Below are 27,043 nucleotides of genomic sequence, written 5' to 3' on the forward strand. Positions count from 1 at the left end.
GGGTGCATTATGCATAGTATACCCTCTCCTAAGCGGAACGTACACAACACGATGAGCGCATGAGCCCGATCATGAATAGCGAGGTCAGCCGCTATGTGAGTAAATCAGTGTTACGTTGCGTTAAGGTCCAGATTAACAGCCTCTCCCCTCCTCGTCTAGCTGGCTTTGTTCACGGTGAGTGGTTTACTGTCAAAAGCCTCTCTAAAAAGCGAATACTCTACGGTGCAGGCCGGGCCGCCCTGGCTGTCTAGCCTGACTGCTTACTGTAAAAGGGAAGCCTCTTCAAACGGAATGCTTTACCGAGAGCTGGTCTCACTGAATACGGGGGCCGGGGATTTGCCAATTCTTGATGGGAGAATCAATGGGCCGCAGTAAATAAGGCTTTTACAGTGTGTGTTGTGTTGTCCGGATGGAGAGAGAGAGAGAGAGAGAGAGAAAGAGAGAGAGAGAGAGAGAGAGAGAGAGAGGAGGGGGGTACAGCTCAGCCCTGCACAGCAGCGTTCTCTTCTATCGAGTTCTTCCACTCCTCTTCACTTCTGTTCCAACCCCCACTTCTCAAGCCCCATGTGTGCTGACAATGAATTACAGCTGAACAGCACTGCTGGATCCTAAATAACACTACACACACACACACACACACACACGTGTGCGCAACTGCGCACACAAATATGCACGCACAAGCACACACACACACACACACACACACACACACACACACACACACACACACACACACACACACACACACACACACACAGAGTCACAGACATACTGACATACACACAGTCGCACACACACACAGCTGCACGCAAAACACACAGGGATGATTAAATGGCACCAGATGACAAGGCGAGGGGACAATCTAACAGTGTGGGACCGTGAATGGGTCTCTGCTCTGAGCCACTGTGGCATATGCCCTATGAATACAGGACAAGGACCTTTAATGAGATATCCAGAGAGAGAGAGAGAGAGAGAGAGAGAGAGAGAGGCAGACAAATGGAGTAAATTACTTCTGTTTTAATCTAGGGAAGATGAGACGGAGCAGATGTACTGCCCCCCCATGCCAGGAAACCCTTTGCACCAGAGTTAAATGTCTCTAACGAGCCTTTCCACAAGTTAGGGTATCGTTGCTGTCGGGGCAGAAACCTGCTATCTCCATATTATGCATTTTGTGTGTGTTTTCTTTTCGTAAATGAATACCGTACACTAGATGAATTGAGGAATAGTTGTCTGGCTATACGCAAGACTATACCTACTTGATATCACTAGAGTGTCACACAAAAGTATCCAAAATAGCGGATCTACAAGCTCAAAAAGTTGCGTGAATGACATGTTTTGAGCTTGTCAATTTTGATTTGAGTACTGAGAAGTAACAGTTTTGGACATACTGTATGGTTCCCACGACTTGACAAGTCTTTTTTGTCTCTCACAGACACTGTTCATTTTCATGAAGTTTGTATGTAATGGAGTTTCGAACTGTTGACCAAACCATTTAAGCGATTATAAACATAATTGATCATTAAATTAAATAATTAATTAATAATCGGATCAGCAGCCTAGAAAGCAAATATTTCCCAACCAAAGGCTCGTGAAAATAGTAACTAGTTGCTTTTGTCAGAATAGTGATTAGAATAATCACTATAATAATTATTGATAGTAGCAGCCTTAAACAATTTGCTGTGATAAAAAAAAACTGCCTCAAGCATTGGCTAATTTCGGCACAAATACTGTATGCTCATGATTGCCTTGTTTTGACTGTATTTGTCATATTGATTCTACCGCACAGTAATGGATCTTTAATGAAGTGTGTTTGTTGTATTCTGTAGTGCACTTTCTGTTTTGCGTTTGTTTTCTGTCACAGACGTGACATGAGCTGATAGCTAACTGGGGTGCAATGACTTTTTAATTTGTACTTTCTTCTCAATGTCTGTCTCCCTCACTAAGCAGGCAAACAACCATGTTATGTTGTTAAAGGAGAGTTCCATGCTAGAAGGCTTTCTTACCTTATTTGCAGTTGTTACAGTACGTCCCCACCAAAGAGGTCCAGGTGTTATTTTGTGCAAAAGTGCATCATTGGCTATTTCCCCTAATATAAGCCCTCAATGGGGATTGGTTTTTTGTGCTGATTTGCTTATTTCCATTGAAATAAGCGCCCCATAATACCCCATAGCCCCATTCAATTCAATGCAATTCAATGCAATTCAATTCATTGAGGGCTTATGGTAGGGGAAATAGCCAATAATGCGCTTTTGCACAACATAACACCTGGACCTCTTTGGTGGGGACGTAACAACTACAAATAAAGGTAAGAAAGCCTTCTAGCAATTCTCCTTTAAACTCCTTCTTTTATAAGAGCCACTGCTGAGGAAAACGAGGTTCATGAGAGCTGTTAAACATATTATTATTCTGTATTTCCCCCGTGGCCGGATTGATACTGTTCTGTTCTGTTCTGTTCCAAGGAAAACCATCAATAATGACCAGCATCAGGACACAACATAAAAGAGTGTTTACTGAATGAAATGCAAATGAATGCAGAAAATAAATTATTTATGTTGCGTCAAATTGTCCAAAATGTTTCAAGTTTTAAATTGTCGCATTTTCTAACATATTGATTTATTAGTTTAACCCATTGATGCCTGAGGCCGAATCTGGGAACGCCTTCTAGGGCCTGACCTAAGGTTTCTGAAAACCTTCAAATTCTGATGATTTTTTTTTTTAAATAGTTATGTTGCTACATGTATAGCAATAGCTGATGAGACACAGAGAGCACGGCCGGCATCAAGGGTAGAACAACGTATACGTTGCACCAGGCGTCAATGGGTTAATAGCCGACACGGCATATCTGCAAGCTTGCAATGTATTGCGCTAATCAATGCGTAGCATCCACAGTCCCTGGATGCTTTGAACCCATTCTGGACGGGAACCCCTTTTGGCGTTTTAACTAAGCAATACTTTAGCTATTGAGAAATAGCTGATCTACAAGCTCATAGCGCACTACCGAGTGGCGCGCTACGAGCTTGAACTATTTAAATGAAGGTCAGTTTCAGCCGTGAGATTGATCAAAGGACAGACCACCTGCTACGCTAGCCTGGGAATGGCTGTATATCATTGCTTGATAAATCTCATGTGGACAAATTTAAGGTCCAGGACAACCTTGAGGTTCATATTTTAGGTTGTTATTAGACAAAGTAAAAGAGGAGTGTTAATTTGTTTTAGCGATTTTCATCATTTCTTTTGATAGGGGGGGCATTCAAACAAGTACTCTCTGCTTTCATCAGCGCCATTCCTCTCCGGTTTCTCATGCCGATTCTACTGTCATGAGCAACCATCCTCATCCACCTCCGGAGCCTCTGTCCGCACCTCTCATATCTCCATCTATAACGGCATCTTCACACTGGGGGAATCAATATGCTGCTGCTTGTGACTGGCCCCGAAACATGAGACACGGATCAGAGGGCATTTGGGCCATGTTGCATTAGAATATACCGCCTCCGCGGAAACCTCATATGTCCAAAGCTGTTGGACATACTTTTCATGGGATTCAAGTTCAAGAGTGGCAAAAAGTTATAGCAGATTTACAAGCTCTAACACGTGGCTCACGAGTCACGCTCTATAACGTGCCACGTTTTGTCAACGCTGCCAGTAACATGTGATGTGGTGATGACATGTTGAAACAAGCACTTTATGCCGGCACTTTATATCCTAGCACCTTTTCTGAATGTAGCCTTTCTTATTTTTTATCTTTGATTCTATACCTGCACTATAGATGTGCCCAGACCTCTGTTTATGCTATGGTGTCTCATGTCTGTTGTTGTCCTGTATTGTTTGTATTGTTTGTAATAGTTTTAAACCACTATATACTCTTGCTGTAAACCTAATTTCCCTTCTGGGACATTAATAAAGACCTTGAACCTGAACCTTGTTTCGAGTTCGCAGATCTGCTACTTTTGATGCTTTCATGTGACGCTGTGTAGGTATGGGTGAACATGCGAAAAGCCCAAAAGGTTAAAGATGGAGTGCCGTGGTTTTTTCAAGGTGTTTTCTTTTCAAAAAAGTGTACAGTATTCGTTAAAATGTTGTTTTTATGTGGACACGCCCACCAGTTCATTAAGTATGCATGGTTTGCCTGGTGGGTGGTGATGGGTGGTGATCCACCTGAACTGAAGCCACACCCTGCACAGCTGTAGTTGTATGATAAAGGGGGAGCGGTTAGAGGAGGGGATCATATTGGGATGTCACTATATTGCTGTTTATTTTTTCTCATTTGACTCTCAAGGTTTCAGCCTCCAGGAAGAAACCCTAAATAGAAAGGGAAAGACATCATTGCACATAAAAACCACACCAAGGGGTCTAATGAAGTACTCTCACCTCATAGACACGTGAAAAACTGGAAAAAATACAAAAATCACAGTTTGTGTGTGTGCGCACAAACCCTCAAAGCTGGACATAGGAGGTAGCTAGCGTCCCTCAAAAATAGCAAACAGCAGATGAATATATGCGGCACTTTGTGAGATTCTACATTGGCCATTTACGCTATTCATTATATGACAAATGCAATCAAACATAAATTGGCATGCATTTGGTGAATTAGTCGACGCCTGACATCACCTCATCAGCGTGAGTTATGGATATATGGTGTATAGAACAGTGGTCCACATGAGCTTTATCAAGCAATGATATACAGCCAATCCCAGGCTATAGCGTACAGGTGGTCTGTCCTTTGATCAATCTCACAGCTGAAACCGACCGTCATTTATCACGACCTGATTTTACTACGGCAATAAGACCACACAACGCATGGAAAGCCCCCCCCTCACACACACACACACACACAGAGAGAGACACACTACCATTTGTTTCTGCTCTAAAAAACAGAGAGAGACACACGCACGGGCGCACACACACACACACACACACACACACACACACACACACACACACACACACACACACACACACACACACACACACACACACACACACACACACACACACACACACACACACACACACACACACACACACACACAGAGAGAGAGAGTTCACAATTGTCACTAGAACAGCTGAAATGCCACACTTTAGGCATAGATCGTTCGCTTTATCACTTTACTCTCTCTGTCTGTTGACTGACCTAAATTGATGAGTGATACAGAGAGAGAGAGAGAGAGAGAGAGAGAGAGAGAGATATGAAGTGATACAGAAACAGCAAGACAGAAGGCGAGAGAAAGCTAGAGAGAGATTGAGGCTTGGAGAGAGATCAGATGGCAAGAGGATGAGAGAGAGAGGGAGAGAGAGAGAGAGAGATAGATAGAGAGAGAGAGAGAGAGAGAGAGAGAGAGAGAGAGAGAGAGAAGCGAAGGGAGGAGGAGGGGGAGGACGGGGGCTGGATTAGTTGGTCTAAAAACATCTGCCCAGTAGCACACAGGTCAGTTTACTGGACATGGCTGCCAGGTCAGTGACATTAGTGACACACAGCGGGCAGCACGGTGACCCCTCCATATCTCCAATGCCCACCTCCCCTCCCCTCCCCTCCCCTCCCTCCTCCTCTCCTCCTAAACAGCATATGGTTGAGGTTCCGTCATGCAGTCCTCACATGCAGGGGATGCGCTCTCGCGGATGTAATGCGTAGAGATAAAAAAAATACTCCCGACATCTGCTCGCCCTACTTAACCACGGCCGCGGCGCAATCTGCAGGCTTTGCTCCCCCGCCCCCCACCCACATTGCCACCAATCATCAACCACCCTCGCTCATCGCCTCGTCAGTCCCAGACCACCATCCCCCCCACCACCATCGGGAGACGTTAAGGACATCAAAACCCCCTAAAGTCCGTACCGTCCCCTTCAATGAGGCCCACGGCCCCTCGACTCGGTTCACAATCAAGGGAGGCCTCATGTCAGCCTCGATACATGGCGCCGGGCACACGGAATGCTGTGGGGGGGGGGGGGGGGGGGGGGGGGGGACGCATGGCCGGGCGGAAAGGCCAAGTCATGTGTGCGTAAAAAACAGATAAAGCATACGGACGTGTAAACAAACACGTCCGTGCAGTGCGCAGTGCTGCGCACACACAAAATGGGGCCACGCATGCAAGCGGCCTGCGAGAACACAAAGAAACTGGGGATGGGGGGTGTTTATATAGTACATGATGTACACTGTGTGTGTATTGTCGATGCAGTCGTACTGTGCGAGCTTCGCCAGGCTATACTCATATATATATATATATATATGTATAGTCTAGTCTGAAGCAGAGGTTGATGAGGTCCGCTTGTTCGATTCTCTGAGAAATGGCATCGTACTATTATACTTGCTGCTTTGCAAATCATAAGCCTTCCCCTATGCACCCAGAGGCAGGAATGGATCGCAATCAATTGATGCAGAGAGAGAGAGAGAGAGAGAGAGAGAGAGAGAGAGAGAGAGAGAGCTTTAGAGGTCAGCACAGGAAGGAAGAAAGAAAGATCCAGATACTTTGAGCATCGATTGAGATCCTGTTCTCCGCGGCGTTGCCCTCTCCTAAAGCAGGGGTTCTCAAACCGTGGGTCGCGAGCCCTCGGGGGGGGGGGGGGGGTCGCCAAATTATTTTGGGGGGTCCCCAAATTATTAAAAAATAATAATAATAACATTTTCTTTTTGCAACTGAATGGCTGGAAAATGGAGAGTTTACATAGTACACAACTTTCCTTAATGATTATACCTGGTTTCAGTATTCCTTTAGGATATATTTTCTCTAATATTAAGGTTATTTTTGCAGTCATTTTGTATTGGTGGTGCATGGGGAGGGGGGCGAGACATGGCCAAAGCATTTCCGGGGGTCCCCGGCCAAAAACGTTGAGCACCATGTTCACCACTGTTCTCCATGCTTCTCTCTAAAGCACCATGTTCACCACTGTTCTCCATGCTTCTCTCTAAAGCACCATGTTCACCACTGTTCTCCATGCTTCTCTCTAAAGCACCATGTTCACCATGCTTCTCTCTAAAGCACCATGTTCACCACTGTTCTCCATGCTTCTCTCTAAAGCACCATGTTCACCACTGTTCACCATGCTTCTCTCTAAAGCACCATGTTCACCACTGTTCACCATGCTTCTCTCTAAAGCACCATGTTCACCACTGTTCTCCATGCTTCTCTCTAAAGCACCATGTCCACCACTGTTCACCATGCTTCTCTCTAAAGCACCATGTTCACCACTGTTCACCATGCTTCTCTCTAAAGCACCATGTTCACCACTGTTCTCCATGCTTCTCTCTAAAGCACCATGTTCACCACTGTTCTCCATGCTTCTCTCTAAAGCACCATGTTCACCACTGTTCTCCATGCTTCTCTCTAAAGCACCATGTTCACCACTGTTCTCCATGCTTCTCTCTAAAGCACCATGTTCACCACTGTTCACCATGCTTCTCTCTAAAGCACCATGTTCACCACTGTTCACCATGCTTCTCTCTAAAGCACCATGTTCACCACTGTTCTCCATGCTTCTCTCTAAAGCACCATGTTCACCACTGTTCTCCATGCTTCTCTCTAAAGCACCATGTTCACCACTGTTCTCCATGCTTCTCTAAAGCACCATGTTCACCACTGTTCTCCATGCTTCTCTCTAAAGCACCATGTTCACCACTGTTCTCCATGCTTCTCTCTAAAGCACCATGTTCACCACTGTTCACCATGCTTCTCTCTAAAGCACCATGTTCACCACTGTTCACCATGCTTCTCTCTAAAGCACCATGTTCACCACTGTTCACCATGCTTCTCTCTAAAGCACCATGTTCACCACTGTTCACCATGCTTCTCTCTAAAGCACCATGTTCACCACTGTTCACCATGCTTCTCTCTAAAGCACCATGTTCACCACTGTTCTCCATGCTTCTCTCTAAAGCACCATGTTCACCACTGTTCACCATGCTTCTCTCTAAAGCACCATGTTCACCACTGTTCACCATGCTTCTCTCTAAAGCACCATGTTCACCACTGTTCACCATGCTTCTCTCTAAAGCACCATGTTCACCACTGTTCTCCATGCTTCTCTCTAAAGCACCATGTTCACCATGCTTCTCTCTAAAGCACCATGTTCACCACTGTTCACCATGCTTCTCTCGAAAGCACCATGTTCACCACTGTTCTCCATGCTTCTCTCTAAAGCACCATGTTCACCACTGTTCTCCATGCTTCTCTCTAAAGCACCATGTTCACCACTGTTCTCCATGCTTCTCTCTAAAGCACCATGTTCACCATGCTTCTCTCTAAAGCACCATGTTCACCACTGTTCTCCATGCTTCTCTCTAAAGCACCATGTTCACCATGCTTCTCTCTAAAGCACCATGTTCACCACTGTTCTCCATGCTTCTCTCTAAAGCACCATGTTCACCACTGTTCTCCATGCTTCTCTCTAAAGCACCATGTTCACCACTGTTCTCCATGCTTCTCTCTAAAGCACCATGTTCACCATGCTTCTCTCTAAAGCACCATGTTCACCACTGTTCTCCATGCTTCTCTCTAAAGCACCATGTTCACCATGCTTCTCTCTAAAGCACCATGTTCACCACTGTTCTCCATGCTTCTCTCTAAAGCACCATGTTCACCACTGTTCTCCATGCTTCTCTCTAAAGCACCATGTTCACCACTGTTCTCCATGCTTCTCTCTAAAGCACCACTGTTCTCCATGCTTCTCTCTAAAGCACCATGTTCACCACTGTTCTCCATGCTTCTCTAAAGCACCATGTTCACCACTGTTCTCCATGCTTCTCTCTAAAGCACCATGTTCACCACTGTTCTCCATGCTTCTCTCTAAAGCACCATGTTCACCACTGTTCACCATGCTTCTCTCTAAAGCACCATGTTCACCACTGTTCACCATGCTTCTCTCTAAAGCACCATGTTCACCACTGTTCTCCATGCTTCTCTCTAAAGCACCATGTTCACCACTGTTCACCATGCTTCTCTCTAAAGCACCATGTTCACCACTGTTCACCATGCTTCTCTCTAAAGCACCATGTTCACCACTGTTCTCCATGCTTCTCTCTAAAGCACCATGTTCACCACTGTTCCCCATGCTTCTCTCTAAAGCACCATGTTCACCACTGTTCTCCATGCTTCTCTCTAAAGCACCATGTTCACCACTGTTCTCCATGCTTCTCTCTAAAGCACCATGTTCACCACTGTTCTCCATGCTTCTCTAAAGCACCATGTTCACCACTGTTCTCCATGCTTCTCTCTAAAGCACCATGTTCACCACTGTTCTCCATGCTTCTCTCTAAAGCACCATGTTCACCACTGTTCACCATGCTTCTCTCTAAAGCACCATGTTCACCACTGTTCTCCATGCTTCTCTCTAAAGCACCATGTTCACCACTGTTCACCATGCTTCTCTCTAAAGCACCATGTTCACCACTGTTCTCCATGCTTCTCTAAAGCACCATGTTCACCACTGTTCTCCAAGCTTCTCTCTAAAGCACCATGTTCACCACTGTTCTCCATGCTTCTCTAAAGCACCATGTTCACCACTGTTCTCCATGCTTCTCTCTAAAGCACCATGTTCACCACTGTTCTCCATGCTTCTCTCTAAAGCGCCATGTTCACCACTGTTCTACAATGCTTCTCTCTAAAGCACCATGTTCACCACTGTTCTCCATGCTTCTCTAAAGCACCATGTTCACCACTGTTCTCCATGCTTCTCTAAAGCACCATGTTCACCACTGTTCTCCATGCTTCTCTCTAAAGCACCATGTTCACCACTGTTCTACATGCTTCTCTCTAAAGCACCATGTTCACCACTGTTCTCCATGCTTCTCTAAAGCACCATGTTCACCACTGTTCTACATGCTTCTCTCTAAAGCACCATGTTCACCACTGTTCTCCATGCTTCTCTAAAGCACCATGTTCACCACTGTTCTACATGCTTCTCTCTAAAGCACCATGTTCACCACTGTTGTCCATGCTTCTCTCTAAAGCACCATGTTCACCACTGTTCTCCATGCTTCTCTCTAAAGCACCATGTTCACCACTGTTCTACATGCTTCTCTCTAAAGCACCATGTTCACCACTGTTCTACATGCTTCTCTCTAAAGCACCATGTTCACCACTGTTCTCCATGCTTCTCTCTAAAGCACCATGTTCACCACTGTTCTACATGCTTCTCTCTAAAGCACCATGTTCACCACTGTTCTCCATGCTTCTCTAAAGCACCATGTTCACCACTGTTCTCCATGCTTCTCTAAAGCACCATGTTCACCACTGTTCTCCATGCTTCTCTAAAGCACCATGTTCACCACTGTTCTCCATGCTTCTCTAAAGCACCATGTTCACCACTGTTCTCCATGCTTCTCTAAAGCACCATGTTCACCACTGTTCTCCATGCTTCTCTAAAGCACCATGTTCACCACTGTTCTCCATGCTTCTCTAAAGCACCATGTTCACCACTGAAGCACGACAACAGCCCTCCTGAAACACTGTCTTCTGCACAGAAGTGCTGTGTTGTTCACCACGACACAAACACAAGTATGTTCACTACTTGTGTCACTAATGAACCGGCAGTGGTGTAACGTAACTAAGTACATTAACTTAAGTATACTGTACCATTCATTGTCAATGGCATTCAATGTTTGTGTTAACACAATTTTTGTGTGTGTGCACAAATCCTCAAAGCTGGACATATAGGAGGGGCTAGCGCGCCTCAAAAATGTGAGTACTTTATCCACCACTGTGAATAACCACGGTCACTTCTGAACGCACGCGTGGCCGCTTAAACCGAGAGCCATCTTTGAATGTGCTCGTCTCGTCCAGTTCCTTTCTCTCCTCATGCCTTATACTCTGAAGCCCGCGTGACAGAAGGAGAACACAGTGCGGAGACCTCAGAGGCCATCATTCACAGCATCAACCCCCGTGTGTAGATTAAGAGGCCGCCCTATACTGTAAAACTGCACACGCAGGAGAAGCAAGGAAACGAATTAACAAATGAATGAATAAATAAAAAGCGTGACGGTTACAGTTATAGGGGGGTGGGGTTCTAGGGGGAGGGGGGGAGGTCTCGTTGGATAGTGACGGCCCATTTAAAGAAATAAGGCCGCTGACTAATGCAATGCATCCAATTTCCCTCCCCGGAGGAGGAGAGCCTATATACGCACGGCGTTCCTGGCACTGATGCGATCGCAGGGCATCCATCAAGTACACTATTGCAGGGAGGCAAACTGAGTTTGGAGCTCTGACAGTCTGTCAGCGTTCCAAAGACCCCCCCCTCACCACACCCCACCCCCCACAACCAACCCGCTCCCTCTCCTCTCCTCCCTCCCTCTCTTCCCACCCGCCCACACAGAGCAATACAGCCCGTGTCCTGACACAACCTCTGCTCTGCTTATTAGCTGTGTCCCAGCCATCCATCCATCCATCCATCCTTATACTTACTTCCACTGCACCCGTATGATATAGAACGATTGGGTTTTTATTTTTTAAACGTTCACTGCGGGGAAGAATATATATTCAAAGATTTGCAAAAATATTCTTTCAAAAATAGCAGATCTACAAGCTCATGTATATAGATCATATTTCAATGGCTATATATAAATGTCAAATAATGGTTAAAGTGGTCAAACGCTAAGATGATCATCCATCCATCCATCCATGCATCCATCCATCCGTGCATGCATACTTCCACCCACCGACCGACACCGCCCAACCCACCCACCCACCCCCACCCGCAAGCAAGCAAACGTCCACATCCTCCTCCCCCCCCCCTGCGTCTCATCTTGCCAAGACTCCCTCCCTCCCCGAATTGGAGACAGAGAACATTGAATTAGAGTCTCCTTCAGCGCCTCCCCCCATGCAGTATAGTATCTATCCCTCCGTTCCGCCTCCGCTGCATACGAGGGCCTTGGCCTCCATTACAGCAGTGTGTGTGTGTGTGTGTGTGTGTGTGTGTGTGTGTGTGCGAGCGTGCGTGCGTGCGTGCGTGTACGTGTGTGCGTTATACAACAACAGAGGCAGTAGAGGCAACCGGACATGGACAGTAGTGCAGGTTTATACAGCATAGCTACTCACCAGGTCTTCGTTATTCAGGGTGGAGCGGTTCACCAGAGCGAACGAGATGCCTGCCTTTCGAGCAGTGAGGGTCTGGGTGGGGTGGGGTGGGGCGAGCAGAGAGAGAGAGAGAGAGAGAGAGAGAGAGAGAGAGAGGGAAATGTCAACAGCTGAAATCCACCCACATCATTATTATGCCCATCAGCAGTGCTAAATGAATTTACACATGGTACTGTAAGACTCCTGCATGAGACGACGCAAGTCAACAGATAGAATTTAACAGCCTGTAAAAGCACTATGAATAATTTAGTGCGGGAGGGAGGGAGGGAGGGAGGGGGGTGTGGGAGAAAAAATAAATAAATGAAAGTATCAGCGCTATGAAAGGGAACGGAAAATGCATCCGGAGTGATATATGCAATGAAAGCAACACTTTTATCTTGAAGTTTGCGCCCTTGGACCTCTGTGTGCTGTGTCAGGTTGTTTATATGTGGAGTGATTTGATGCTATGGGGTGAGATGGTAAGATGAGACAGGTCCTATATGTTAGATCCATGGACACAGGCCGACACATGCTGACTGCATGTGTCCGTCTGTGTAAAAACAGCATCCACACATCATTGTAGGGGGGGGGGGGGGGAGAGAGAGAGAGAGAGAGAGAGAGAGAGAGAGAGAGAGAGAGAGATTGAGAGAGAAAGAGAGAGAGGAAGGGGGGGGGGTGGGGGGGGGGGGTACTGTCCGACATATCACAATGTAATAGGAAAAAAATATAATATAATAATATATAATAAAACAATCATAAACCCTAGCTTCCCTGTTTGGGCAAAGACACAGAGAGAGAGAGAGAGGTTTAGAGAGAACTTACCAAGGCCTGTGCGTTCCAGAAAGCCGTGGAAAAGAGGATGAGGGGGAAACAAGAGATTGCGTTAGGGATCAGCTTTGGGGGACGAAGGGTCCTGAGAAACAGTGAAGCAGTAAAAAGAAAGAGTGACAAAATAATTGATCCATACTGAGTGCATAGGTGTCTCGACTGCCATGCATGACTGCTGCGTTGGCGCATCAGAAAGCACTATATAGACAGGTTGCTGCTCGCTTGCGAGACATTATACAGTCCTTATATAAGTCACGACGAGTCCCATTCATGCATCAAAGTGTTGCTAATGGGCTCTATGCGCACACACACACGCGCCATTTTGGAAAGAACTCGGGGGCCCATTCCCTATATACTTCCTTCACAGGTGTCACCGCTGACACTAATGAAGGCTCTGTTCCATTCTGGTCAAACGGAGTCAGGGTGCTGCTGTTGTCGCGTGCTGTTCTCGCTGGAACCACTCCGCTACACCAGTGGGTCTCAAAGTGTCCTTGAGTGGGTTCCAAATGGCCCCGTACGGGTGTGTAACACTGAGAGTGTGAAAATGGAACCAAATGGATCTGTAAGGGTCCATTTGGTTCCGTTTGGTACACTCTCAGAGTTATGGGGGTCCTTGAAATTAAAAAAAAAGTTTGAGAAAAAACTGCACAATAATGGAACAGAGTCTTAATTAGTATCATCGGTGACACCTGTGAAGGAAGTAGGGACGCAGCCCGGAAGTAGGAAGAGATTATTCTGTGTGCATATAGCCCATTTGCAGTCATGCTTGGCACTTTTATATCTGGTCCCATGTTTTGGTTTGACGCACGTCGTACACGGTACATTCTATACTGTCGTCTGCCCTGCACAGTACGTGTGTGACGCATACGGGGGCCTCTAGAGCGCGAGACAATGCACACTCATGTATGGGGTGAAGCCGGCTGACGACTCAACAATCAGGACACTGTGACTCACACGCACAACACACACATGTAACACGGACGCACACACACACACAGACACACACGTTCACATAGACATATACTCACACGTTAACGGTGTACACGCACGCGCACACGCACACGCACACACACACACACACACACACACACACACATACACACACACACACACACACACACACACACACACACACACACACGCGCTACTGTAGCTACTATGTTCTTCTCCATTGAGCCTGGGTGGGTGACCACAGAGATATAGAGAGGGAAATAGATAGACACTTATCCCATTCTATAGTGGCGGTTTGGTTATGTAACGGGGAGGATAATGCAGACAATGGACAGCTGACGGTAATAGTAAGGATCGGTTCTTTACCACAACGACCCTCTTTCGTTTTGTGCAGCCCGGCTATGGTAAAGATCCATGGAGGAGAGGCCATGGAGCAAGATGTATTGGAAGGAAGGCACGTGTTGACCTCTACATGATCTGTGTGTGAGCGTTGATGTTCAAAGTCTCAAGTATAACATGCAAGTAGCACGGCTGACATTGCTGCAGGCAAATTACAGTCATGTCCCTGTGTGTCCAGATGGTATACCAAGTATATATCGTTCTTTTTTAATCAATTTCAACATGTTTGGGTTTTTTTGTTTGCTTTTGTTTGCACAGGGTTCTCTTTTTTTACAAACGATAGGAACCCTCTCATCGTCAGAACGCTGCTGCTGCCTTGAAGCAATCGCACAGCAAAATGTGGGGGACGGAAAAGGAGAGGCATGGAGAAAAAAAAAAGGACCAATTAAAGATCGATCGAAAGAAATCTACTGACTTCATCCCCCTCAGGTGTAAAAGGCTTTGCTCGGTGGTCGCCTTTATACACGATTTAAAAGCCTCACACAGTTAAATCACAAAGTCAATGAAGTCCTCCCATATATTTTTGGGTTGAGTTGTCAACATTTCGTGTTCAAGTTCAAGTTTCATGTTTAAGCACCCGCCGAACAGAGGCACAGCAACGATATTTAACCACATGAACCCTTAGCGTCCCTATTAAAATATCAGACCTGCCGTACAAGCTCCCAAAGCGTTGCCACAACGCAATGCATTGTGAGCTTGCAGATCAGCTATTTGTTTCAGGCTAAGAAATTTGCTGTATAGAGCAGTGGTTTTTCACCCGGTGGTCCTTGAGGGGGTTTCCGGAGAGTTGGTAACCAAATGGACCCCTATTTAACTCTTGAGAGTGTATAATAATGAAACCAAAATGGGTATATTTGATTTCATTGTCCACTCTCAATAGTTACGTTATTGTTAAACATCGGCATTACTTAATTTTCAAGAAGTCTACAAAATTAGAGAATGTAAGAAGAATTGATATTTTGATAATTTGCCTGTTATCTCTCCTAATGGTACCAACATCAATACAGCATGAAATTGTGGACAAAATCGACAACAAAATATCCAAAGCCTTGCGTTTGAGAAGCTTAATGTCATCAAATGGTGGTCCGTGGCTCAAATGCCAAATAAATGAATGGGCCTTGACGCATGAAAAAGGTTGAAAACCACTGCTGTAGAAGGGGGAAAAGGAGAGGGACCAAGTATAGACCCCCGGTGTACCCCGATCAGTGAAGTCTATGGTTTAAGTGGTTAAATAATGTCAAGCGTCAGTGAGGCTGAAATCTGACAACTCACTGAAAAATATCACCCATAGCTGTTATGGGTCTATGTGTAAGAATAGCAAATATACACGCAAAGAAAAAAGAAAATCAAATCATAATTGAAAAAGAAAACAACGACAACCCATACTTACCAAGACATTGTTGGTTATTAATTTCATGAGAGATATGGACAAATAGCAGCATCAACTCATGTTGTTCACTGTCATATTAAACATTCATCAGCAGGCTACATTTAACGCTACATCAAGGTGCTTTATCACTCGCCATTGACAATGCATTTAGTCAAAGTCTCATTTCTAAAAAAAGTTTCCTTAGATTCTGTATGGACAGGAAGTCCAGTCAATTTGTTCACTTTAAAACAGGCTGTCAAGAGGCTACTACTTCAGTCTTACTTTCATTCTACATGAGGACAAACGACAAACAAACACCGACAAGACATACAATACAATAACAAACAGACAGATATAAAATGGTTATAAACAGACACCAGGAATAATGGCATCGGACAGACTAGGTTGCGTCAGCACTCCGCGGGAATGAGGACTGCGTATATGGATGTGTGCGTGCGTTCGAGCGTGTGTGTGTGTCACACACACGCGTATCTGCATGCACTTGGACTCGACTGGTACAGTATACTACAGTGCATTGCGAATAGAGCTGTCGTTCTCTGTGTGGAATACATTATAACAATAACACATCCTGTTGCATTAAAAACAAACATCAGCGTGACACTCCGCGACCTAAACGCTCCCCCCTAAAGCGTTTCATTATAGGCATGATAGGCGTTGGCTCTTGTGATCCGCGGCAGCAGCCTCGAGCTTTCGGTTCTTGCCAGTTTGGTCCAGTCAATGTTATCGCCGTTAATCTCCATCACCTCTATTAGTCGCATAATGAGCGGAGTTCGTTTTCCTTTGTTTTTGGGGGTTATTTCTTCAGTCTCATCCCACCGATCGTTTCGGAAATACTTCTGACACTTCATGAAGACATTTTGCATTTGAGATTACACATCCTCTCTCCTCTCTCTCTCCTCCGGCCGAAGCTCATTATCGCTCTAATAACTCTAATAGTCTCTTTTGTTTCCCTTGCTTTTGTTGTCTCAAGTGCTGCTGCCGCGTGAAAAGAGTTGCGTCTGATGAAATAATTAGTGCCATTATTGCATTGGGGGGGGCTATAACCTCGCGTCACCAGGCTTTCCACCTCGGAGGAAAGCTTGGTCTGTGTTACTAAAATCGCTGCATGATCCAGATCGGGTGAGCGGATGATATGGTTACGTCATGTTGTAGTCATTGTTTTGTAGTCATCAGTGCCGGGAAACTCTCAATCTGGAACTTTCCTTTCCCTTCAAACCGGAAGAATAAAAAAAAACCTTCCCAATAAAAGTGTGACTATAGTTCTCTCGTATAGCCTCCGGCTTTTATTGGGGAAAAAATTGCTTCAGGAAGTTCCAGATTGACGGTTCCGAGCCTGATGACTACAGAAAACAATGACTACAACATGACGTCACGATATCATCCATTCCTTGAACCCAAAAAGGAACGTTGGCCAGGCTGGGGGGGGGGGGCTATACCTCGTACTACGCACACAGCAGCGTTCCATGGACGTACGGTGGCCAGTGGCAGGGCCGGCCGGGGCCATGCCTCGGATATAGATTGGACATAAATCACACATAACCTTGTTGCAGTAGATAACTCACCAGGTCTCGGACAATAGGCACTGTCCTCAGGCGGCGTAAATCTGGCATGCTGTCAATACCATAAAGAATGCTGCCAGCCCTGTAGGGGAGCAGACAGATTTAGGGTGTATTAATATCATAATAATGCCGCGCTGGGGGAGACATTACCACGCTGAAAGGGAGCCTTGATTTACACCGGTGGTAAACATCATGGATCACACACCTCTTCCGCAACCTGTCTGAGCCACCTTTCTCCTCTCTCTTTTCCCGCCGTGGCCGCCGTGGCGGCGACCTACAAATACTGATCTGTGATCTGTCTTATCGTCTCACTCTCAGTGGTGTACAGGTACATTTACCTGAGTACTGCACTTAACCCATTCTGACCTGAGATCAGATTCTAAAAAAAAATATATTCTACGTCCCGACAGTTTTCTGAACAAGCTATGTTTACATGTCAGTTGTTCTTTATCAATTTGAAAACTTAAAATGAAACATTCTGCATAAAAGGGTATACTTTCTACTTTTGGTAATTTAAGTACATTCCCATAGCAATACTTTTGTACCATGACTCACGTCCGGACTTTTACTTGCAGCGGAGTATATTCTACATTGCCATATTGATACTTTTACTTAAGCCATTTTGGGGGCATTGTTATAATGTTAGCTATTGAAAAATAGCAGATCTACAAGCTCATACGAGCTTGTGGGTCTGCTATTTTTGAAAAATCGTGAAAATATTTATTTCAGAAAACTGGAGGATTTAGAAGATTTTATTTTTATTTTGAGGTCAGGCCTAAATGGGTTAAGTAAGATACCTTTTCCCCCCTTCTGTATTAGAGACTGTTGCAGTAGTCTATTATAACCCTTCTCTATTAGAGACTGTTGCAGTATGTAGTCTATTATAACCCATCTCTATGTCCCTACCAGCACACCAGAGTGGCACTGATGATGATGCAACCGACAGTAACCAACATCAACAGTGACAGTAAGCCAACAGTCAGCCAGTGACTAAACAACTGGAGAATCCTATAGGGTCTATACTGTACGCTATAGACCAGTGGTCCGTTTAAAGACCATTAAAGATCTTTAACTCTTGAGAGTGTAACTTTGACAGGAAAAGACTCGCTCACGGTATAGAAAAATGAAGTAAAACTCCTTAGACTGAGACTTAGAAAAATATATTTTATTTTATTTTATCATGCTGTGCTCATGGTGCTCTGTGCTCATGGTGCAATTAAAAAGCTTTTTAAAGTCTCAGTCCAAGGAGTTTTACTTCTTTTTCTATACGGTGAGCGAGTCTTTTCCTGTCATAGTTTCCCTTATGTTTTTGAGACCACCGCTACCGTAGTCAAGTTTGAAGAAAAAAAGGACGAAGAAAAGGCGCAACAGTTTTCTCAGTGCTTCACTCTTGAGAGTGTAACATGAAACCAAATGGGACCAGTTATTTATGGGTACCATTTGGTTTAATGCTACGCTCCTCAGGAGTTAAATTACTGTTAGACCTCTGCATCGATACATTTAAAATAAGTCTACACAATTCCAGAATGTAGAAGAATTTTGTTATTTGGATTGTGAACGACACCTTATCCGAACGATAACAAAATATTCTTACTGGACGCAAACTAGATACATACATGTTTCAACCTGTGCTGGAGCAGAGATGCTATACAGGCACACTGCTCCTGTAGTATAATTGCCGGCTGTTAATTGGGAATCATGTTTCATTCATACGTGTTATGGTGTAAACGAGGGTTGTGTCATTGTTCCGTCACCTCTTGTATAAAGCAGCACATGATGGAAGATGTTTCTCTTCGGGATTAAACTTCGAATGTAGCAAGAGTAGCAGTACGAGCTCAAAAGGCGTCGCTTATCACCTCGCACTTGGAGATTGCAGATCTGCAACTACATGCTAGTTGAGAGTCCCATCGCGTGATCGGAAGAAATAGGGGCCGATCGCGTCATTTTCAAATGATCATAATTGGATCGGGAGCAATAAATGTGATCGGGGACATAGTAGTATCAATATTACATACATATCATGATATTAGACTGGATATTTTCTTTGATTTTTTTTAATTCTACTGTTGTGATATGGCATACGTGTTATAAATATCGGATCGGTTGAGATCGGTATTAGCGGTTACTCAAAATCAAATGATCGGAATCGGATCGGGAGCAGTCAGAGAGATGTGAGCGGGACGTCCCTGTAGTTGAGAGCATCCTGCAGTGTAGTTATCTCAGCTCTAGGTGTGGCAACGTCGGTGTACAGCCCAAATCCACCGGATTACAGCACTAGGCTGTGACACAAAGAGCCGTGGAAAAACCAAGCCCGCCTGCACCCTCCAGGCCGTCTGTGATGAAACTAGTATCATCAGAGAGGCTCAGGAGATTATTCCAGAGCCCACACCATGTCCTCCTCCACCACACGCCGGCACACCGGCCCCTTTACTTCCCTCAGGCGGATGTTTCAGTCGCCCCAGTGCAGCTCAACTGCTTAAAGAACTCTGTCGCAACCCACTTACCCACTTAAACATATTTGCCCTTTTTGAGTTACTATTTTGAAAAACTTAAACATACTTCAAATACTTCAAAAAATGTTTTTTTTTTTTTCAAAATAGAAATAAAGAAAATAAAAACAAGGCAAAGAAGTTAAGGGATAAGGGATATAAGGCGAAATATAGACGAAAATAGAGCCCCATGTGTCCATGGCAAATTTCCTTAGGGACAATCATCTGTGATCTTGATGAGTTCATGTGAAATGTATTCAACGTTGTGGGATTCTTTTGTTTCTTTCTGTCTTTTGCTGCGTTCACACGGGCAGATACAAAGATACAGTCTACCATTCATTGTCAATGGAAGCCAGTGACATGAAGATGCATCCGACGTTGAGTTGGTTTCAACGTCAGATGTAAAGATACAAATCCCCTGCATCTTTGTATCTTTTGCATCTGCCCGTGTGAACGCAGCATTTCTCTCCTTCCTTCCTCAATTTCAGCCCTCACTCTTTGGGCATGGTGTTATTAACACTCGCATGACTGGAGTCACTGACTCCCAGAACTCCCCTGTGGGGGCGACTGTGGCTCAGGAGGTATAGAGCAGGTCGTCCAATGATCCACGGGTCGGCGGTTGGAATCCCAGCTCCCAGACATGTAGAGACAGCTGGAATCCCAGCTGTCTGCATGTCGAAGTGTCCTTGGGCGAGACACTGAACCCCAAATTGGTCCCGATGTGTACCTTTTGCATGGCTTCCGCCGCAATCGGTGTATGAATGTGTGTGTGAATGTAATGCACTATGTAAAGCGCCTTGGATAAAGGCGCTATATGAATGCACCATTTACCATTTTTCCCTATACATACCTCCTGTCTGCTGAGCATGTAACAAATTATTTCAAAAATACAATTTTTTTCCTTCCTGTGATGTTATTGGCTACTGCCCCCCCCCCCCCACCACCCCCCCATTGTCTTTTACATTGAACAATGGGTTGTCTGGAGGTGTGAAGTCCACTCCCGTGGGTGCAGTAAGGACCAAAAACGAATAGGCAGGGATGCTATAAGTAATGCCTAAATTCATATTTAGGAAAAAAAAAAAAAAAACAGAGATCATTTGAATCGAATATTTAGGAAAAGTCATGGAAGGAAGGGGGGTCAAAAATGTGTCAAAAGACCTCACAGACATTCTAGTGTGAAAGGCTCCATTTCCCTCCCTCCCTCCCTCCCCTTCATTTCAGTCCCCTCCGTCTCCCTGGAGAGCCATGAACGTGATTCTCCGGCATCCCCCACCCCCCTCCGAAGGAGGAGGAGGAGGAGGGTGGCATCACCTTGGCATGTCACTCAGCTCCCTCTAACGACCTCGCCGTGACATCACAGACAATCAGAGGCCGCTATAACACCCCCGCATGCAGATAATAATAATATAGCAGGTCCCACCGAGCACCTGGCTACATCAGCGGAACGACCCGCGCAAGATTGGGATCTAGAAACCTTTCCCATATCCTTGCCAAGCTGGGACTGCCCTTCGCCTCACCCACAGGGAACCACACACACACGGTGTGATGCTGCAGACACCACAGCCTGGCAGGGGGCGGGCGGGGCGCGGCGGAGGAGGAGAGCCACGTACGGCTTCGTTGGCGTGGGTGAGAAGAACTGCAAAAAAAGGAGGATTATACCTCCTGGGAGTTTTACAGATGACTTTGCTTTCCCCCCTTTATCTAATATGTACATATATTTTAGGCTAGGTTTGCATTTTGATTGCCTCTTTATTCACTTTGTTTCGTACATTTTTTATCCTTGTAGAGGCTTCTAAGTGATAATCCATGGTTATAAACTTTACAGATTTATCGCATAGCTTAAGTTCCAGTATATCGTCGCTGTCAGGCGGAAAAACCTCTTACCTCCGTAAATCACCGCGCTATACTTGATCACACCGCTGCATCAATGGAAACTTTGCAGATCTGCAATATCCAAGTGCGAGGTGAAGCGAAGCTCGTACTGCTACTCTTGCTACATTCAAAGTTTAATCCCGAAGAGAAACATCTCCCATCACGTGCCGCTTATACAAGAGGTGACGGAACAATGACATAACCCTCGTTTACACCATAACAACGTATGAATGAAACGTTATTCCCTGATTACAGCCGGCAATTATACTTACAGGAGCAGCGTGCCTGTATAGCATCTCTGCCCCAGCACAGGTTGAACATGTGTGTATCTAGTCTGCGTCCGAGCATAGACATGGTAACAGCCTGCCTATACCGACACTGTCCTCTGAGATGTGAGGTTTAGTTACTCCGTGGCTAAAAGAGAATGACAGCTTGGCACAGCGCGACAGAATGCAGCCTTGTAACTATAACTTGTACGTTTTCTTTTTTTGTTGAAGAGGCAAACTAATATTGTTTATGCCGTTTGCTTTGATTGAACTGATTGAACACATGCTTTGATTTGGGTGTGTTGCAAATAAAGTGTTAGTGTCGATTATGGTGAATTCATCAAATTATAGTAAACTGATACTATTATACTAAAATAGGTTTTTACAGTACAATAATGTTTCAAGTTTACACGTACAAATAAATTACACAAAAATCAACACAAACACTTAACACACCAAATCAAATCATATTACGGCGTACATGTTCAATCAATTATTACATCAAAGCAACTTCTACAAAAAATAAAACGTACAGTTCTCTTGTATCACACCGTACTAAGTCAAGACAGTCAAGACGGGCAGTGTCGGTAGGCCAATCAGAGGCAGGCGGGGCGTTACCATGTCTATGCTCAGACGCAAACTATATATACTTGTTGCACATTGGTGTGTGTGTGTGCCCCTGATGGGATTGGGTGGGGTGTGGTGTGGTGTGTGTGTGTGTGTGTGTGTGTGTGTGTGTGTGTGTGTGTGTGTGTGTGTGTGTGTGTGTGTGTGTGTGTGTGTGGGGGGGGGGTGTAGTACCACTCACCCTCCTGTCTGTATGCCAAGTATTTTGGGATCCAGGACATTACGAGTCTGCAAAGAGAAAAGAGAGGTCGCACCGTGACACATACTGTAGGCAACTATACATATACATACAACAACACAGCGTGCCAGTGCAAGTACAGAGACACTAAAGGGCAAAAGGACGAACAGAAATGTATGCTACGGTTGGGATGGGGGGGGGGGGTAACTTAAGAAAGATACAGTATAGTCCAGGGGCCGAGAGAGATCTTATTACCACCTAAGGCGTAAATAATTATGTCTCTGGTTTATATTTTGGTATGATAACTCTTCCAGTTCAGTATAGCTTAATGCCAGTTATCGCCAGTTATATGTGACCACACCATAGACATCCTATATTAGGCCACATTTTTTGTCAAACTAGGGGGTTTTCATGATTCTGAATCCATTCCAGGCATTAGTTTTGCACGCAAAAACACTCCTTGGCCTAAATTCGGCCATAGCCACTTGCCCAAATGTGCCCAAATGTGATGACCTCATCACATTGTGTGTTGACGGCTATGGTCATAGTGTTTTCCGTGCAAGACTAATACTTGGAATGGATTCAGAACCATGAAACCTAGTTTGACAATTCATTATTCTAATTTATACATTTTGGACAAATTTGCCTTCATAGGTTGTCTACGGTGTGGTCACATATAACTGGCAATGACTGGCATTAAGCTACTGATTTGGAAGAGTTATCATACCAAAATATAAACTAGAGACATGTAAGGAATACAATTCTTTTTACATTTTACGTCACCTTAGGTGGTACCAATTAATGAAAATATCACTGTTGGCCCCTGCACTATAGTAAGGCTACGAGGTCTCTTTAGCTTACACGTGAGATAAACCATACATGGGTGAAAAGAACTGCACGAAACGAGAAGGCTGCAACACAACAGGCAAGAAGAGAGCACGTTCCACCATGTGGATGTATAATTCCACGGTGCCGGGGATCACACTGGGCCTGTGAACACTCCCTCTTCCTCTGGGAAGAAGGTAGTAGGCGTGTTAACATGTGCACCTGGAACCACTTTCAACCCGGTGACCCCCATTTGTTTATTTCTTTATTTAATTTCCTGAATTTCATTGAAATGTATTAGAAATAGCTGGTATATTATGCAAGTCCCAACGTGCCGCGCCGCGTCGCACGGTAAGCTTGTAGCTAATAGGCTATTTCCGACACCGTCGGATGACCGGCGATAACATCAATAGGGGCTTAAGTGTTTAAAAAAACCCACATTCTTTCAAAGTGACAGCAGGATTCGCTGACAGCCATGTGCAGCATTCCTTAATGCAGTGGTTCTCAAAGTGGGCTGTTCAGAGATATATATATTACAGTATGTAACATTTTGCCTAAATGTCTCTCCTGGGTTTAGATGGGGGTCCGTGGCCAAATGCACATGCACAGACATGTCAGACACGCACATGTACACATGCACGATGTACAGTATACACAATATGGCTATTGTATCACGGCCACTTACACAAATGGACATGCACGCACATTTACAAGCACAAACAATGTACACCACTTACAGCTACACACGCACATTTACTGTATACACACATGCACATCGAAACACGGGCACACATGCACGTTGTGCAGTGCAGCGTGTATCCAGATGCTCTGATGCACAAGTGCGCGCACACGCACACACACACACACAAACACACACACACACACACACACACACACACACACACACACACACACACACACACACACACACACACACACACACACACACACACACACACACACACACACACACACAGTTATAGGCAAATCAGTAATCACATGAGCATGGGGGATTCATGTAAAAACAATTATTGGAAACCTGAGAGTCCAAAGCACTGCTGTCTGAAAAGACAAGAAGGAGAGGATGGAGGAAGAGAGAGAGAGAGAGAGATAGAGACATAGAGAGAGAGAGAGCGTTAGGAAAGGAAGGGCCTCAAATGGACCTCATGTAAATGTGTTACAATAGCACTGGGGATTTCATGGTGTAAGGCAAACACTTGACTCTAATCTCTGGCAAAGTACAGTACAGTGCAGTGACACAATTTAGTTTTAATAACACAATTATGCAAAAAAGAAAAAAAACACAGCCAATATGCACGTGCAGGGACGGATTAATCCCCCAGCGAGGGCCCCCCGGGGCCAGTATTTTTGAGGGCCCCCACCATAGCTCTTGGGTGCACACATTTCTGGGGGTTTTCCTTTTTTATCATCTTTTTTTTTACCTAAAATGAACACAATGAAGGTCCCCAGGAAGGTCCCCCTTTTCAGGGCCTGATCGAACCCAGTACAGCGAAGTCCAGTTTCCCCCTAAGGGCCCCTGGGGGCTGCGGCCCCCACCGACCCAATGGATAATTTGGCCCTGGACACGTGTCCCCGAGGCACGAGGGCCACGAATAGATTCCTCAGTCAATGACTGGACTAAAGGAAGATCTGTGCCGCATACATGAAGTATAGGTCTAAATCAATAGAGTGGGAATACTAAGCACCGCCATTGATCACTAACAGCACAGTCTGTGGACGCAGTGGACGGTCACATCAGCGTGAAGACATGGAGCATTAGGTAAGCTTACGACTCTGCAGCGCAACAGTATAGCGGCTTTGCCTTTGAAGAGGCGACCTGGACAGGCGTGTTAAATAAGCCACATCACACAGGTGTAATTACCCGGCTATTGATCGGTGGATGATAAATGCTGGCCGACGGAGACCGAACGGGCAGCACACTGAAAATGGCTGTTCACAAAAAAGAAATAAATATATATATATATATATATATAAAATATAATATATATATATTTATATAGGCAGACAGCTGTCCTGCGTGGGAAAATGTGTCATGGTGTCTGCTGTCAGACAGTAGGTATACAGACAGTAAAGTACAGTGATTGCAACACAAACACTGAGGCATGTTGGGGAGTCCAGCACAAAATCTGCAGCGACAATTCCGATGGAGTTTCTTTCTTTCCTTTCTTCCTTCCTCCCTCCCTCCCTCCCTCCCTTCCTCCCTCCCTCCCTCCCTCCCTTCCTTCCTTCCTTCCTTCCTCCCTCCCTTCCTTCCTTCCTTCCTTCCTTCCTTCCTTCTTTGAGTGCTATACACTGACAGACTGCACTGCCTCTCTTGGGATATTAAACACTAATTGTTTGACGCTGCATTGTAAAATGAAAATGACCGAGGGGAACCAAACTAAACGGGCTGGCAGTTCTCAAACTTCTGTGAAAGGTTGTCTTTGTATTGCAGAAAAAAAATAAAAAATGTGCAGACGTTTGCACAAACCAACTGTTCACACTTCACAGACACACTTAAAGAAAAAGGAGAACAGAAGAAAGAAGATGCAGAGAGATATGTGGGTGCAAAAAGAGCACCCACAGATATCCCAGATATCCCTCTAAGCCACTTACAGCACAGCCTGTAAGTGGCTGTACAACCTAGCGGTAGACTGTAGCCACCCGCGGCTGGATACCGCACAAAGCGCACAGGGCGAGACATAGGGGAGAGATAGGCCTACTCGTATACAGTATATAGGTGCAGCTGATATAAAGGTCGTCTCAGAGTGGGGCATTAAATCTGCGGAATAAAAAAAAATGCAATCGATTGGTAGAAGAAACTCAGGCGTGGTGTGTGTGTGTGTGTGTTGAGATAGCGGCCGTGGTAGTAAATCCCCCCACGGTTTGCCTGTGGTGACACGCATGGTCACCCATAGCACATTGACCCCGGGCTCACTGAAGCGGAAAATCCTGCACATGGCTGATAGTGTAGCCAGGTACTGTATACCACTATACACCGCCACACACAGCCCACAGACAGGCTGATAGTGGAGCCAGGTTTACCACTACACCGCCCCATCCAGCTCACAGACAGGCTGATAGTGTAGCCAGGTTTACCACTATACAGCCACATCCAGCTCACAGACAGTAAAAATCCACAGTCCACTCCATTTAACTCAGAGAGAGTTTGCCGTTGCAATATCAAAACCATTACAAAATAATCAATATGAAGTGCATGGGCGATATGAAATCAATATCACTGTTATTTCAAACGTGCATGTGTCTCAAACGATATATAAAAACATATAGCTAAAATAGACAATCTATGTGAGACAAAAATTGTAATTAAAAACTGGCTCTCGATAAATCGATAGCCTATACATGAGCAAGGTTAAGTCGGTTGCTGGTTTAAAATATTGATCTACCGTGTGTGTGTGTATGTATGAATGTATGTATGTATGTGTATGTGTGTATATATATATATATATATATATAGTGAGTGCAGCAGAGAAGAAAAACAAAAGAAAACAAAAACAGGCTGTCTAAAGCAGGGGTTCTCATAACGTTTTTGGCTGTGGACCCCCGGACATGCTTTGGCCATGTTGTCTCGTGACACCATACCATTTTTGGTATAAA

At 45.1% G+C, this 27,043-nt stretch overlaps 1 protein-coding gene across 1 annotated transcript in view; it reads right to left on the reverse strand.

Moving 5' to 3' along the window:
- Positions 1 to 27,043, reverse strand: part of unc13c (unc-13 homolog C (C. elegans)) — a gene marked incomplete at both ends in the record, with an annotated part of 246,798 nt that overhangs the window by 204,709 nt on the left and 15,046 nt on the right. Inside the window, 4 exons of the mRNA XM_080787767.1 lie at positions 12,024 to 12,077; positions 17,172 to 17,250; positions 22,604 to 22,650; positions 24,465 to 24,487. Of these exons, the coding sequence (XP_080643893.1) occupies positions 12,024 to 12,077; positions 17,172 to 17,250; positions 22,604 to 22,650; positions 24,465 to 24,487 (203 nt within the window). The remainder of the gene's footprint in view (positions 1 to 12,023; positions 12,078 to 17,171; positions 17,251 to 22,603; positions 22,651 to 24,464; positions 24,488 to 27,043) is intronic.

Source organism: Protomyctophum bolini (assembly GCF_963924005.1).
Source record: "Protomyctophum bolini genome assembly, chromosome: 1".
Classification (NCBI taxonomy): Eukaryota; Metazoa; Chordata; class Actinopteri; order Myctophiformes; family Myctophidae; genus Protomyctophum; species Protomyctophum bolini.